General features: G+C 40.7%; 1 protein-coding gene across 2 annotated transcripts in view; it reads right to left on the reverse strand.

Moving 5' to 3' along the window:
* Positions 1-3,664: 3,664 nt before the first annotated feature.
* LOC148163653 (serine/threonine-protein kinase greatwall-like) overlaps positions 3,665-14,499 on the reverse strand; it is a 35,948-nt gene continuing 25,113 nt past the window's right edge. Inside the window, exons 6-9 of one of the 2 annotated variants that reach the window (XM_088025505.1) lie at positions 13,089-13,230; positions 7,346-7,459; positions 7,162-7,263; positions 3,665-4,523 (exon numbers count right to left, since the gene is read on the reverse strand). In XM_088025505.1, coding sequence (XP_087881631.1) covers positions 4,366-4,523; positions 7,162-7,263; positions 7,346-7,459; positions 13,089-13,230 — 516 coding nt within the window. In that variant the 3' untranslated portion in view covers positions 3,665-4,365. The remainder of the gene's footprint in view (positions 4,524-7,161; positions 7,264-7,345; positions 7,460-13,088; positions 13,231-14,499) is intronic. The other variant, XM_088025506.1, reaches the window with a different exon arrangement.

Raw genomic sequence — 14,499 nt, forward strand, 5'->3', positions numbered from 1 at the left:
TTCTGTGACCCCGAGAGTCCTGAGACCACACTGTCCCAGCGAGGGTTCCACCGCCCCGCTTAGCCACTGGAACGACGTCCCTCAGCGGAGCCGACTTCTAAAAGTTCCGATTTTGTGCTCCGCGGCTCTATCACTTGCCAGAAGCGGCCAACGGAGGCCCCCTCCCCCGCCGTCTATCCTCCCGAATATCGCCTCGGATTCACTTCTCCGCACGTCCTACCTTCCAGAAAGTGGTCGCTTTTCTGTTCAGAGTTGTTGCTATTCTTCTCTTCGATCTCCTGTTGAGTTCGTAGGTGTGCAGAATGGTTTGATCCCTATTGAGCTGAATTCCTGAGACCAGACGAAATCCAGGTCTCCTACTCCTCTGCCATCTTACTCCGCTCCCATTTTGAATTCGTTTTTGTCTATGGTGTAAGAAAGTGGTCCAGTGTCATTCTTTTCCATGGTGCTGTCCAGATTTCCCAACACCCTTTATTGAAGAGGCTGTCTTTTCCCCACTGGATATACTTTCCTGCCTTGTTAAAGATTAATTGACCATATAGTTGTGGGTTCATTTTTGTGTTTTCTCTTCTGTTCCATCGATCTATGTGTCTATTTTTGTGCCAGTACCAGTACATGTTTTGATTGTAATATAACTTGAAGTCCAGAATTGTGATGCCTCCCGCTTTGTTTTTCCTTTTTAACATTGCTTTGGCTATTTGGGGTCTTTTGTAGTACCATACAAATTTTAAGATTGTTTGTTTTAGCTCGGTGAAAAATGCTTTTCATATTTTGATAGGGATTGTATTAAATGTGTAGATTGCTTTGGGTAGTGTAGACATTTTATCAATATTTGTTCTTCCAATCCGTGAACATGGAATGTCTTTCCATTTCTTTCTGTCATCTTCAATTTAATCAGTGTTTTATAGTTTTCAGAGTACAGGTCTTTCACCTCTTTGGTTCGGTTTGTTACTAGGTATCTTCTTATCTTTGGTGCAATTGTAAATGGGATTGATTTCTTAATTTTTCTTTCTGTTGCTCCATTATTGGTGTATAGAAATCACCTGGGTGGCTCAGTCAGTTAAGCGAATGCCTTCAGCTCAGGTCATGATCCCGGGGTCCTGGGACTGAGCCCCACGTCTGGCTCCCTGCTCAGCGGGGAGCCTGCTTTTCCCTCTCCCTCTGCCACTGCCCCTGTTTGTGCTCTCTCTCAAATAAATAAAATCTTTCAAAAAAAAAGATTCATTTTTATTGCTTTTATGTTTCCTGCTTCTATACTGTCATTTTTGGTCTCTCCTTTCCAATCAAAAAGTACCCTATAATATTTCTTACATGGCTGGTTTAGTGGCTACAAACTCCTTTAGTTTTGTCTGGAAACTCTTTAGCTCTCATTTTTTCTGAATGATAGCCTTGCTGGATAGAGTATTCTTGGCTGCAGATTTTTTCCACTCAGCACTTGGAATTTATCACACCACTCCCTTCTGGCTTGCCAAGTTTTTGTTGAAAAACGTCTTGCTAGCCTTATGGGTTTTTCCTTGAAGGTTAATGACTTTTTTGGTCGCTTTTAAGATTTTTTTATCACTATATTTTGCAAATTTAATTACAATATTTCTTGGTGTGGGCCTCCTTTTGTTGATTTTGATGGGAGTTCTCTTTGCCTCCTAGATCTGGATGTCTATCTCCTTCTCCAACTTAAGGAATTTTTCAGCTATTATTTTTTCAAATAAATTTTCTGCCCCCTTTTCTCTTTTTCTTCTTGGGATCCTATAATGCAAATATTATTACATTTGGTGGAGTCACGGAGTTCCCTAACTCTAGTCTCATTTTGTGTGATTCTCTCTCGTTTGTTCAGCTTCATTGCTTTCCACTGCTTTGTCTTCTGGGTCACTAATTCATTCCTCTGCTTCTTCCAGCCTTCTAGAACCATGTTTCTAATTTAGTTTATGGCACTCTTCATCTCTGATTCTTTTTGAACTTTTCTCTACAGTAAGGATCACACTGATGTCTTTTTTTCCTTTCTCAAGCCCAGGGGGTGTCCTGATGATTGTTGCTTTCAATTTTTTATTTTTTATTTTTATTTTTAAAAGATTTTATTTATTTGAGACAGAGAGAGAGAGAGAGTACAAGCAGGGGGAGCAGCAAGGGGAGAGAGAGGGAGAAGCAGACTCCTCGCTGAGCAGGGAGCCCAACGAGGGGCTCGATCCCAGGTAGGGATCATGACTTGAGCCGAAGGCAGACACCCAACTGACTGAGCCACCCAGGCACCCCCTGTTGCTTTTAATTCTAACAGGCATATTACTTACATTTCATTTAGATCTTTGCCTGTGGCCTTATCTTGTTTTCATATGGGATAAATTCCTCTGACTTCTCATTTTGTCTAAGTCGCTGCCTTCTTGTCTGTGTTCCAATTATGTCTCGTGCTCCTGACAGTAATGGCCTCTTGAAGATGTCCTGTCGAGCCCACAGCCTGGTGCTTCAGTGAGTGCCTCCGGTGTGTGTTGTGCGCACTCTGCTGTTTTGTTCTGACTGCTCTGTCCTTGAGGCCACTCATCTGCAAAGGTTCTTTGCCTGTGTTTGGTACCTGGCTTGAATGTTGTGAGTTTTAACTAGGTGTGCTTTGGTCTGCTTGTGAAACGAGTCCTGTCACCACCTCCACTGGAACTGAGGCCCTGCAAAACTCTCTGGTTGGGAGATGTGGTATGGGCTAGGCTTTGTGCTGGTCTTCTGGGGGAGGGGCCCCCCACAGTGGGACTGAGGCAAGCCTAACTGAGAAGGGTGGTTCCACTGGAGTGCAGGGGGATGGTGCTTGGCGTAAGTAAGTTAGGTAGCCAATATTGGTGCCACAGGGCTTCCTACAGGTGGCTCCCTGTTTATGCTGAGGGGTAGGGGAGGTAAATGGCACTAGCTGGTACCTCTGTCCCCGGAGAGATGTCTGCATGAACTCTGCCTCTCAGGGGCAGCTCCAAGAAGAGGGAATAATCTCCCCACCATGTGCCCCAGCACTCTTTAGATCGTTCTTTCCAAGCTGTCTGCCCCCAGGTTTGTCTGCCTTCTCTCTAGGAGCCGCATAGTGCCTCTGGGCTGTATCCCAGTCAATCCTGTTGAACTTTAAAACTCCAGGCTTTCAGCCCTCCTAGTTGCAAGAACTCATGAAATTCAGCCCCTCTTGTTTTCCGAGCCAGGTGGCTATGGGGAAACCTCCTTGTGCGATCCAGTGTGCTCCTCTCTCTCGCCCTTCTCTGTGACCATGGCTCCTTCCCCTCCACGACAACCAGGATCCATTTTCTCTCCGAAACCATGTCTCCACACTTCCTACCATCTTCGATGTGGCTTCTTCTCTCCCTTTAGTTGTAGATTTTGTTCTGTTCGTCCTCAGGTCTGTTTCTGGGGTATTTAGGATGATTTGATCGTTATGTAGTTCTATTCATGGGATGAGGCAAGACTAGGGTCCTCCTACTTTGTCACCATCTTCCTTTATCTCTGACTACTCACCCATCTATTTACCACTGGGTAACAAATTATTACAGTGAAGTTGAATCTTAGTGTGTATATATATTTAATAGAAGGATGTTGACAGATAATATACTTGAAGTGTTACATTTATTAAGCAAAAAGAAGTTATTATTTATTTTTAAGGATCAGGTTATTTCTTGTAATGTTGCATGTTTTAAACAAATTCTTTTAAAATGTAAACCACCACGTTTTATTAAAATTGAATAAGCTGTTAAAATTGCTACAGCATATCACACCTAAGCTCTCCAGTACAATTTTAAGCAAATATGTATTGTAGAGAAAGCACCAGAAGTAGTCAAGGCAGCAAGACTGTTTCAAAGTAAGCTAAAGCCTCTATCCTTTTTATTCCTCATTCCCTAAAGGAATTACACTACCAAGTGAAGGAGTTTCCCAGCTGCAGTTTTGAAGCCACAAGTGCAAGCTTAAATGATTGCTCTCAAGACTTCAGCTTTTGCAGGCAATCATGTACAAACAAATTAAAATAAAACCGTATGATTTTGTTATTTTAACACCAAACTGTGAATGGTGGACTGAAATCAACATGTGAAAGAAAGTTAGGCTCAAAGCTTGTTCCTTTTCTAACAGAGTAGTGTCATTCTAGTTTTACTGATGCATGAATTTTCATAAGGTGTGGTAACAAAATAAATAAAGTAAAAAAGTTTTGACATCTATATACAACTCTGAGATTAAGATAAGTTATTGACTGTATTCTTGAGAGACTTTTAACTCTGTGGAAGCTGTAACATACATTAAAAACTCATCGATCCAAGTAACATAATGATTCTTCTTCCCCCTTAGATCACTCTCTTATGAAGGAGTATATAATTATGATAGCTTATAAGCCAAGATTAGATTAAAAGGAAAATTTATGTGCTATAGACTAAATCCAGATACGGTCAGGTGCTGAGCATTATTTCTGGCTTCAAAGTAGGATGTATCTGTTTCGTCATCTGGTTGGGGTATGAAAGGCATAGTTTGATGCTGCAGATTTTCCCAGTCCACATCACTGAAGAGAGGATGACGTTTCAGCTCTTAGGAAAAATATAGAACAAAACAGAGCAGTATAACACTGTTACCTAAGTAAGTACTGTTTTACAGGAAGTAAGGGAAGATCTCAGATATATGTTGCCCTGTTTTGCTTCATACATATGTGTTCAATGTCTGTCTCTCTGGGCAACCATGTACTTCACAATGGCTCACATTATGTCATTTTGTATAACACTTGACACATGACAGGTGCTTGGCCTGTATTCGTCAAATGAGTGAATGAATGGTTTTCCTCAATAGAAGCCTATATTATCTCATGCCTCCATCTTCTCACACAATCCCTGACTTGATGGGACAAGAGCTTGGCCTGCTTCCTGCACCCAGACACAGCTTCCACATCACTGATCTTCATGATTAATGCTCCACTTCTCATTCCAAGTCCTTGCTACCTGTTTCTATCTCTGCAATCCTTATCACCACCGATTACCCTAGGTAACTCTGGTAAAAACGTCATCCTCCACTACCTTAATTTCTTTCCTATGCCCCATCCTTATCCTTCATGGTGATTTCAACACATACACTGATGATGTTTGTGACATATTCTCTTCATGGTTGACTTCTTTGATTTCATTGATTGTATCTCGACTACATGCCCTTTTAGCAGCATGAATATATCTGGAGTCTTTACGCTTCACTTACAAGATCTCAACTTTGCTCATCTCTTTAGCTACATTTGCGGTACCTGTCTTCTTTCCTAATTCCTTCTACCTGCTAAAATGAAAACATGCGGGATGCCTGGGTGGCTCAGTCCGTTAAGCGTCTGCCTTCAGCTCAGGTCATGATCCCAGGGGCCTGGGATCGAGTCCCGCATCAGGCTCCCTGCTCCGCGGGGAGTCCGCTTCTCCCTCTGCTGCTCCCCCTGCTTGTGTTCTCTGTCTCTCTCTCTATCTGACAAATAAATAAAATATTTAAACAAAAAATAAATAAAATAAAATGAAAACATGCTCTTTTGATCACCCTGTGATATTTGGTTGCTAGACACAACCTCCCGTATACTCAACCTTTCACTTTATAAGACAAATATAGGGATGTTGGCAAAAAAAATTAGGTGACAATCAAGGCATTAAGTAGTTCAAAAAACCAACAACCGAATTTAAGGAAAATATTGGGAGAAGACTACACAGACAGGAAAGAATTATGTGTCTATATTTGGAGTGATGGCTTGGGAAGTCAACATATCTACAAGTTGGTTTTTCCCTAAAGTAAGAGACTGGTAGGAAAACAATAAAATAGCAAAAAGAATCTGTCTCTTAATTGTTCAAAATAAATGTCTGAGCATGGATTAGAGTTACTTAGAGCAGTAACTCTTAAACTGATATCTGGCTGCGATGTGACGCTTTATGACTCTCTCATCAAAACTATTTATTTAAACTGAACTCACAAAAGAATTCTAAGCCAGTTTAAGATTAACTGTATAAACAGTTGTTGCAACAACTGTTTTTTAACCGAAGACCTCTCCTGTCATCTGCTTCACTATGTAAACTGTTCATTAAACAAACAAACAAAAATCTGAGGTCGTTGGTGAGAATGGTGTTCTATCTCTGTTTATTTCGTCCCTTGCGAAGCAAAATTGCCCCAGTTGAAAACTCCTAAAGTAATTTTTAAAGCTGAGCTTTCAAATGTCTGCACCCTCACTTTACATAGGATTTTCCTCAAATCCCACTGTTCACAGAGGTCTTCCTGACCACTCCAGCTAGAAAATCTCTTGTCAAACTTTGTAGCCACTCACTTGCTTCATCTTTCTTCTCAGTACTCACTGCTAGATGCATTATGTCATATTGTATCTCATTACCTGTGTCTTTCCCCTACAGAGTAAGTTGTACAAGCACATGGATTTTAGTCTGGTTCATCCCTAGGATACCTCCAGCACCCATTGCCTGGCACCTAGAAGTCACTCTACAGGATTCGTTAAATAAGCAAATAAACTGTTGATCTTATTAGAGGGAACACCTAGAAGCTGACACAAGTGACATATTACTGAAGTTCATTTTTCTGAATACCTTAGACCACATGGAAATGCATTTGGGGACATAGCTGCTTCTTTGTCTATGTATACTTTGTTAGAAAAGGGATTTTAAGGCAGCTGACATTAAACGTAATTGAATCTAAATTAAAGCTAATGAGTTTCCTAGTTTCAAAATTGGAGTTTAATATACCCCTCCATTGGAAAAAACCATTGAATGGATCACAAAGATACCAGATTTGTCTTATTTGAGACAACCTGGAACTTGATACATTTGTCAGTCGATAATATCAGAAATGAAGCAGTCAGAAATTATAGAAGAGAGTTTTGATAACAAAAAAAAATTTCCTGTATTGGTTGATGAGTAACTTTATTAGGCTTTGAAAAAACCCAAGACACTGACAACATAAGATTGCTTTAAGGTACCTGTTTGAGATTAATAAAATTCAGTGAGTGAGCATCCCAACCTGATGCACTGAATTTTAATGCAGAATAAGGACAAATATATCAATGCATATCTAGCAGGCAAAAATAAACTGAAGAAATTTCTAACCAATTTAGCAGTCAGATTATCTATAGTATTGTCCTAGAACTTAGTATCATTATTACAGTTCATCTTAAACAAATCAAGCTAGGAGTTTATTAACACAAAACCTTACCTTTCATACCAGCTCTCTTTGCATTATCAAGAGTTAAAAGTACTTCTACTGCATTTTGAGCATTATCAGATAACTTTTCTTCACCTTCAGGCCAAGGGATATCTACAGATACAAATAGCTTGTTAATCATTGATCAAATAATACACAGAGATAAATGCATCTGTCTTCATAGAAAAAGAATCACCTCTTTTCAGAATATTTTGGAATACTTGTTGTGGTGTTTCATCATTGAAAGGAGGAATTCCTGTTAGAAACTCAAACAAGCAAACTCCAAGTGCCCACCAGTCTACTGCAGGACCTGGAATTTAAGAGGGAGTAGTTGCACTTGCAAGCATTTTGTGCAAATGTTTCATCAACTAAAACGTTACTACATGGATATTTGGGCACAGTCAAGGCATTCATTTCTAAGGCTTTCTTCTAGTCCATAAGGTACAAAAACCCAAATTATCTTCATTTCAGTAACATGGCAATTATTTTCCTTCTCTGTTCTCCACGAAGTTTAGATTAGCAATTAACACAGCTAGTCAAAGAAAAGCTAAAGTTATCTTTCTTTTGTCACTCACTAAAAACCTCTCATATTCAGGATATTTACTTGTTCTAAATCCTAAAACACTAGAAGAAATACATTTAACCCACAGAATACCCTCTAAAATAGAGTACTTGTCAATTTCAAATGGGGGAGGGAAACAATAACATTTAGATGATTTTGTACTCCACCTACTCACATGGGTATGAGATGAAGTAGCAACACTTATACTAATTGGAGGACAGCCTGGTTAAGGAAGGAAAGCCTTACAGTGTTTTAATGTCCTTTTACTCCTTTTAAAAACAGAGGACAAATTAGTTTAACAAAAATATTCACTTAAACTATGGCTTGAGGAGGTAATTAGGAGGTAAGTCTTTTTTTTTCTTTTAAGATTTTACTTATTTATTTGACAGAGAGAGACACAGCGAGAGAGGAAACACAAGCAGGGGGATTGGGAGAGGGAGAAGCAGGCTTCCCGCTGAGCAGGGAGCCAGATGCGGGGGTTGATCCCGGGACCCTGGGATCATGACCTGAGCCGAAGGCAGACGCTTAACGACTGAGCCACCCAGGCGCCCCTGGAGGTAAGTCTTAATAAATCCGTAGAACTGATTTCTAAAGATCTTTACTGGAAGCATCATCTATACACAAAGATGTTTCCAACAATTATTTTAAACATGACCTTATAATCTGGTTTATAGATTTGTTAGTTCTATGAAAAAGTATTTCTGAAGCAAAGGTTAATTTTAGTCAAAAAATGATTAACTTCAATATAAATTTAAAATACGAATTCTAGTCTAGTAGTAAATGTGCTTGAAAATTACTCTTTAAAATCAATTTCACGGGACGCCTGGGTGGCTCAATCAGTTAAATGTCTGCTTTTGGCTCAGGTCATGATCCCAGGGTCCTGAGATGGAGCCCATGTCCGGTTCCTGCTCAGCAGGGAGTCTGCTTCTCCCTCTCCTGTTGTGCCTCTCCCCTGCTCGTGCTCTCTTTCTTGCTTGCTCGCTCTCAAATAAATAAAAAAAATCTAATAAAAAAATAAACTGCTATAAAATCAGTTTCACAAAATTCATAATTGTGGTTAAGCAACTGCCACCATTCCATTTTAAAACAAGTAGGAAAGCACTATAGAATCTGCCATTAGGAAAATAATCGCATGCATTTAGAGTGCCTCTTCATTGCAAGCCACATAATCCCATCTTCCCTAAGGAACAAAGAATGTAAACAGTCTATAGACTTCTATTTCTATAATAATCACTATTAAAAAAAACCCCATACAAACCACCTTGGTTAGTGGACCTTTTAAGCAGCACTGAGAAAGAATAGATAGAATAACCAAATAACAGAAAAGTAGGGGAGAAGTCAGGAAAAAATAGGTATCTTCATTATTTTACTTAGGTTAGAAACTAGAACCCTTTTCCCAGCTCAGCCAAAATGTACTCATGTCAAAAACTGACACGATTTCTCCATGGATATGTCAGACATACCCATATATTTGAGTCAAAGTCTAATAAGATCACACATGATGATAAACTGGAGCAATTATAATACATACTATTAGCCAGAGAAATAGAACAAACTTGTTTCACACTATTGGTTTTCTAATATGAAACCCCCATCTGTAATTTGTACACTGATACTATTAGGCCTTTCTGTTTTCTAATAATAATGGAATTCAATGGGTAGGAAAATTCAAGCTCTTTTGTCGGTGCTAATTTTAATATTTTTAATAAGCCTATTTTCTGGGTTGCAAGAAAAAGGCTGTATCTTTACTCTCGGCCGCCTTTAAAAGTTATTTAAAAAATGCTACATGCCTACATTTGTCTTCATAGAGAACATTCTGCCCGGATGTCCTCCTGTTCAGAAGACAGAATACAGTTCATTTTCTATTTCCTAAGTAAGATGAAAGGGAAAATACTTTTTTATGCAATGTGATCTAGTTATACTTTGACCAGTTTAATTTGCTTTGCCATATTACTTTATAGAGAAGTTCACTCACCGGAAGTCAGAAATCCTGCATGTAAGAAAAGAGAAGTTAGGTACGTTGTATTAAAATCATGAGTTCATCCTCACATCCTTCACCAAACTAGATCCTAAATGTTATACCAGACACAAGGGACACAAAGGTAAATAAGAAAGAGCTTTTTCCAAGGAGAAAACAACCTACTCCAGGCAAGACAAAACAGATAATTTTGACACAATATTAAGAGAAATGAAATAAAAATATGCACAAGAAGCTATGGGAAACTCTGGCCAGAGTTCCTAAGTAATTGGTAGAATGGGGGAGACCATGGAGGGCTCAGAGAAGTCTTAGCTGTTCTCAGCATGATGTTTAGAAACAGAGAGGTCAAGACAAGAAACAAAGTTGCTATAGAGACTGCCCTTGAGGCCTGGGATTTGGGGAAAGAGGTATAAAGCAGTGATTTTTCTTTTTAAATTATGAATTGCTTTGTACTGGGGCCCTGGATGGCTCAGTCAGTTAAGTGTCTGACTCTTGATCTTAGCTCAGGTCTTGATCTCAAAGTTGTGAGTTCAAGCCCTACATTGGGCTCCATGCTGGGTGTGGAGCCTACTTTAAAAAAAAAAAACAAAACAATTTCTTTGTATTATTTGTTATTTTAAGAACTGTGTATCAAATATTTTATAGAAAATGAAAATCTTAAAATAAATCACTAGATAGCTGAGGTAACTCGATGTCTCATTAAAATAGTGGCAAGATCCTAAAAAGTATAAAAGTAAGCTTTATATGTGAAGCTTAGTTTTATACTGTATCCTAAGTAGAGAAAATGTATATTATAGGAAATGAGCTGGCAAACCTGTAACTTAGCAACATGGACACTGTACAAAGATCAGTTAGGTGCCCAGAGGAATTTAGTTGCTTGTGCTAATAAGGGGGAATTCGAAATGTGTTTCAACACTGTAGAGATTATTAACAGTGTTAGTGAGTGCTACCAAGGAATCCTCCTGGAGTACTATGTAGAAGGGAAACCTAGACTCTCGTCTTAAGAAATTTTCTTAAGCTTTTGCAGTGGAGATAAATGTAATAACATAAGGTAAAATGACATAAGCTTTAAACAATTTCTAATAAAGTGGCAGAGACATGAACTACTTCTCCATAGGTGGCCAATGGATGCTTTGTGAAAGAGGTAGCATTTGAACAGATAATGAGATGAGAAGAAATCTGACTGGAAGAGGACTGGGTTCTGGCTTTTTTCAACGAAGGCAAAATACTTGTGCAAAATAAGGAAAACCTGAAAATAATGTGTCTAAGAAGTGGAATGGGAACATAAGACCTATAATGAGATTCTTTGACTCCGCCAGTGCCTTGATCGTAGACTACCCAGACGCCAAACTGTGTGTGCGAAACACATGTGTTGTTTATAAAAGAGATTCCTTGAGAGACGAGGCTAGTATAAGAGCTTAGAGCCTCCGATGCCATGATCAGTAATCTGGATTTTGTTCTGCAGGTAGGAAGGAGCCATCGTGGTTTTTAAGGGGAGAAGCAGAATGACGGGCCACTTTATGTCTTCCGAGGGAAAATCTGGTGGCAATGATTATAGACGATAGGATGAAGCTGATGTCCCAGGAAGAGAGCTCGTAAATTAATGAAAGGGAAAGAGGAGGTTCTTACAGAAGACAGTGGCAGAGATTAAAAGGTGAGAAGAAATTCTGCAGGGACAGAACTGACTGGATTTAAAAGCCTGAATGCAGGGACAACGTCGGTGTCATCATGCAGATGGCAGAACCGAGAGAGGAAACAGGAAGAGCAAGCTGGACACGTCCTGTACTGACACACAGCACTTGAATCCCCAGGGCAATGCCGCGCAGGTACTTTGGCCACGTGTACGCCCCCTAGAGAAAGTCAGGATTAGAGACAGATATTTGGGAAGCACCGATGAGGACGTGACTGCTGAAGTCACGGGAGAGAAATTAACAGGAAGCAGGGGTAGGGAAACAAGGGAAAGGGCAGGATCGGGAAGAATCTCTATATACTGAAGAGCTGAGGAGTTAGCAACAGAGGGAAGACGAAGGAGACCGAGAAGAGGCTGGCAGATCTGACAAGAGTGACGTCACTGACGACTGGTAATAAAAAAGCGCCAGTTACAGGCGCCTGGAGGGCTCTGTCAGTAGAGCGTACGACTCTTGATCTCAGGGTTGTGAGTTCAAGCCCCATGTTGGGAGTAGATCACTTACAGATAGAAATCTTAAAAAAAAAAAAGTGTCAGTTAAATGGTAGGGATAAAAATCAGATTGCCAGAGCAAAAATAATCAGGCAAAGGAAAGAGGCAACCTTTGAGAAGGTGGGTGGTGGGGAAAGACAAGGGTGGAAGCTTATTTGCAGGCTAAGGAGAAAAGCAGCATAGAAATAAAAATAGAAGGGGTGTGTGTATTGAGGGGGGGGGAAGATGAGACAGTCAATCACCAAAGGAGCCTGAAGAATAGGGAAGTAACTGACAAGATCAAGAAGGTGATCACATTATGGACTGAATTATGTCTCCCTGAAAAGACATGTTCAAGTCTTAACCCTGAGGTCCTCTGAGTGTGCCATCTGCAAATACGGTCCTTGCAGAGGTCACACTGGAGTAGGGTGGGCCCCTACTCCAGTATGACTGGTGTCCTTATAAAACACAGCCACGTGACCATGGAGACAGGGAGAATACCACATGCTGGTCTGAGTGAGGCCCCTGCAAGCCATGGGTTGCAGGCAAACCACCAGAAGCTGGAAGGGGCGAGGTCGTTCCCCTACACCTTTCAGAGGGAGCATGGTCCTGTCCACGCCTAGATTCCAGACTTCCAGCTTCCAGAACTGTCAGACAATATATTCCTGTTGTTTTGAACCATCCAGTGTGTGGCACTTGATTATAGAAGCCCTAGGAAACCAATACAATTCGTTTCAGAAGGCAGGAAGGGAAAATTCTTCAGAGAGAGGAAGGGGAAAAAAGACGCTAGGTAAAAATGCCACCCCGGTCTTCCTCTGTTGCGTCCCGAAGATGGCTCCTCTCTGGCTTGACCCTTGTGGTGAGGGTCTTCTAAGTGTCTGAGGGCGAGCTCTAACCAGGAGTGCGCTGCTACAGACTGAACAGAAGTTTTGGCTCGACTCTGCATTCCTGAGCCAAAGCTGGAACAGACCTCAGGAGACTTTTTTGAACTAAGATGACAGAGCAGGTGGGCGGCAGGACTTCTCTGGGGCCCGGAGACTGAATGGGAAGGCAAAGATCAAATGGCTGCATGTCTTCTTTTACCATAAGAAATGCCATATTTACGAGAAAAGAGTGTCACATGAGTTCCTGTTCTCTCACTCTAGGCAATTCAAATACCAAAGAAATTTAGAACAATTTTACCTCAAAAGAAAATGTAGTGCTAGAGAACACTTCAGAAACTCAAGACATGGAAGCCTTACCATGGGCTCTGCCCAATAACAGCGCAGGTGCGAGGTAGTCCGGAGTCCCAAGAATCCGCCCATCATCCACGGGGGCTGCCCCTCGCCTCACACTCTTTGGAGTTCGGTATGGGGTTCCTGATTTGACCTGATTTGGGGTCTGCTAATTTAACAAGAGTTTACAATAAATATCTTCATTTCTGTTTTTCTTTTTAAGATGTTATTTATTTATTTGACAGAGGGAGAGAAAGAGGGAGAGAGCCGGCACAAGCAGGGGGAGGGGCAGAGGGAGAAGCGGGTTCCCTGCTGAGCAGGGAGCCCGATGTGGGACTTGATCCCAGGACCCCGGGATCATGACCTGAGCCGAAGGCAGCCACCCACCTAACCAACTGAGCCACCCAGGCACCCCATAACTTCATTCCTTTTACAGTGAATAGAAATGCTAAAAAAGCAAAGCTAGGCTGCTGGGCATAAAAGACATACTCAAATCCCTGATCAGTTTTGAAAATGGACTCATTACCAACTATAATTTTGAACAGTCCTGATAGCTGGTGAAATTAAATAGCTTAGATAAGACCAATTATTTCAATAAGATCAAGATATGCAAGAAAGAATGAAGAAATCCGGAAGAAAAATTTCTTTCTTGGTAGAATGGATTAACACAAACTTAAGAATGGTCACTGAGGGACGTTGTGGCTGACAAATGATTGAATTACTGGGACAACACATCAGCTGGAACAAAATATAAATAACTTCTTGTGCTAATTGGTATGTAAGTTTTAAAGATACTTTGTGGTCTCACAAGGACTCTGTGAGACCAGTGGGAGAGGTGTCAGCATATTCTACAGAGAGGTAAGAAGCTGAGGCTCTGAGGAAAACGGACTTCTAAGTCACTCAGTAAGTTCTGAATAGAAAACTCCAAGTCTTGTGACCCTAATTCAGAGTTTGTACTCTCAACTTTATGTCGTGTCTCCAAAAAAAGAAAAAAAATGAAACTTTGGGTTTGTTAAGAAAAAGGTTTAGAAAATAAAAATAACATAAGATTTGAAATATATATTTTCCAACTATTTCCTACAAAGAAAAGAGATAATCTAGGAAGGTCCTTAAAAGGGAGTAAGATAGAGTGAACTTTAATATTGTATCTTAGAGTTGCTGTTGTCAAGTGAAAATATGTGACTGTAAATATGTAAACATGTGATTGAAAGTATGTGACAGTCTAGGGGCGCCTGGGTGGCTCAGTTGGTTAAGTGGCTGCCTTTGGCTCAGGTCATGATCCCGGGGTCCTGGGATCGAGCCCAGCATCGGGCTCCCCGCTCAGTGGGGAGTTGGCTCCTCCCACTCCCTCTGCCCCTCCCCGCTGCTCGTGCATGCATGCGCTCTCTCAAATAGATAAAATCTTAAAAAAAGAAAATATGTGAAAGGCTAGAGAGCA

This window comes from Eumetopias jubatus, unplaced genomic scaffold (genome assembly GCF_037043125.1).
Source record: "Eumetopias jubatus isolate StellerSeaLion01/CBP00866 unplaced genomic scaffold, mEumJub1_p1.0 scaffold_8, whole genome shotgun sequence".
Taxonomy (NCBI): domain Eukaryota; kingdom Metazoa; phylum Chordata; class Mammalia; order Carnivora; family Otariidae; genus Eumetopias; species Eumetopias jubatus.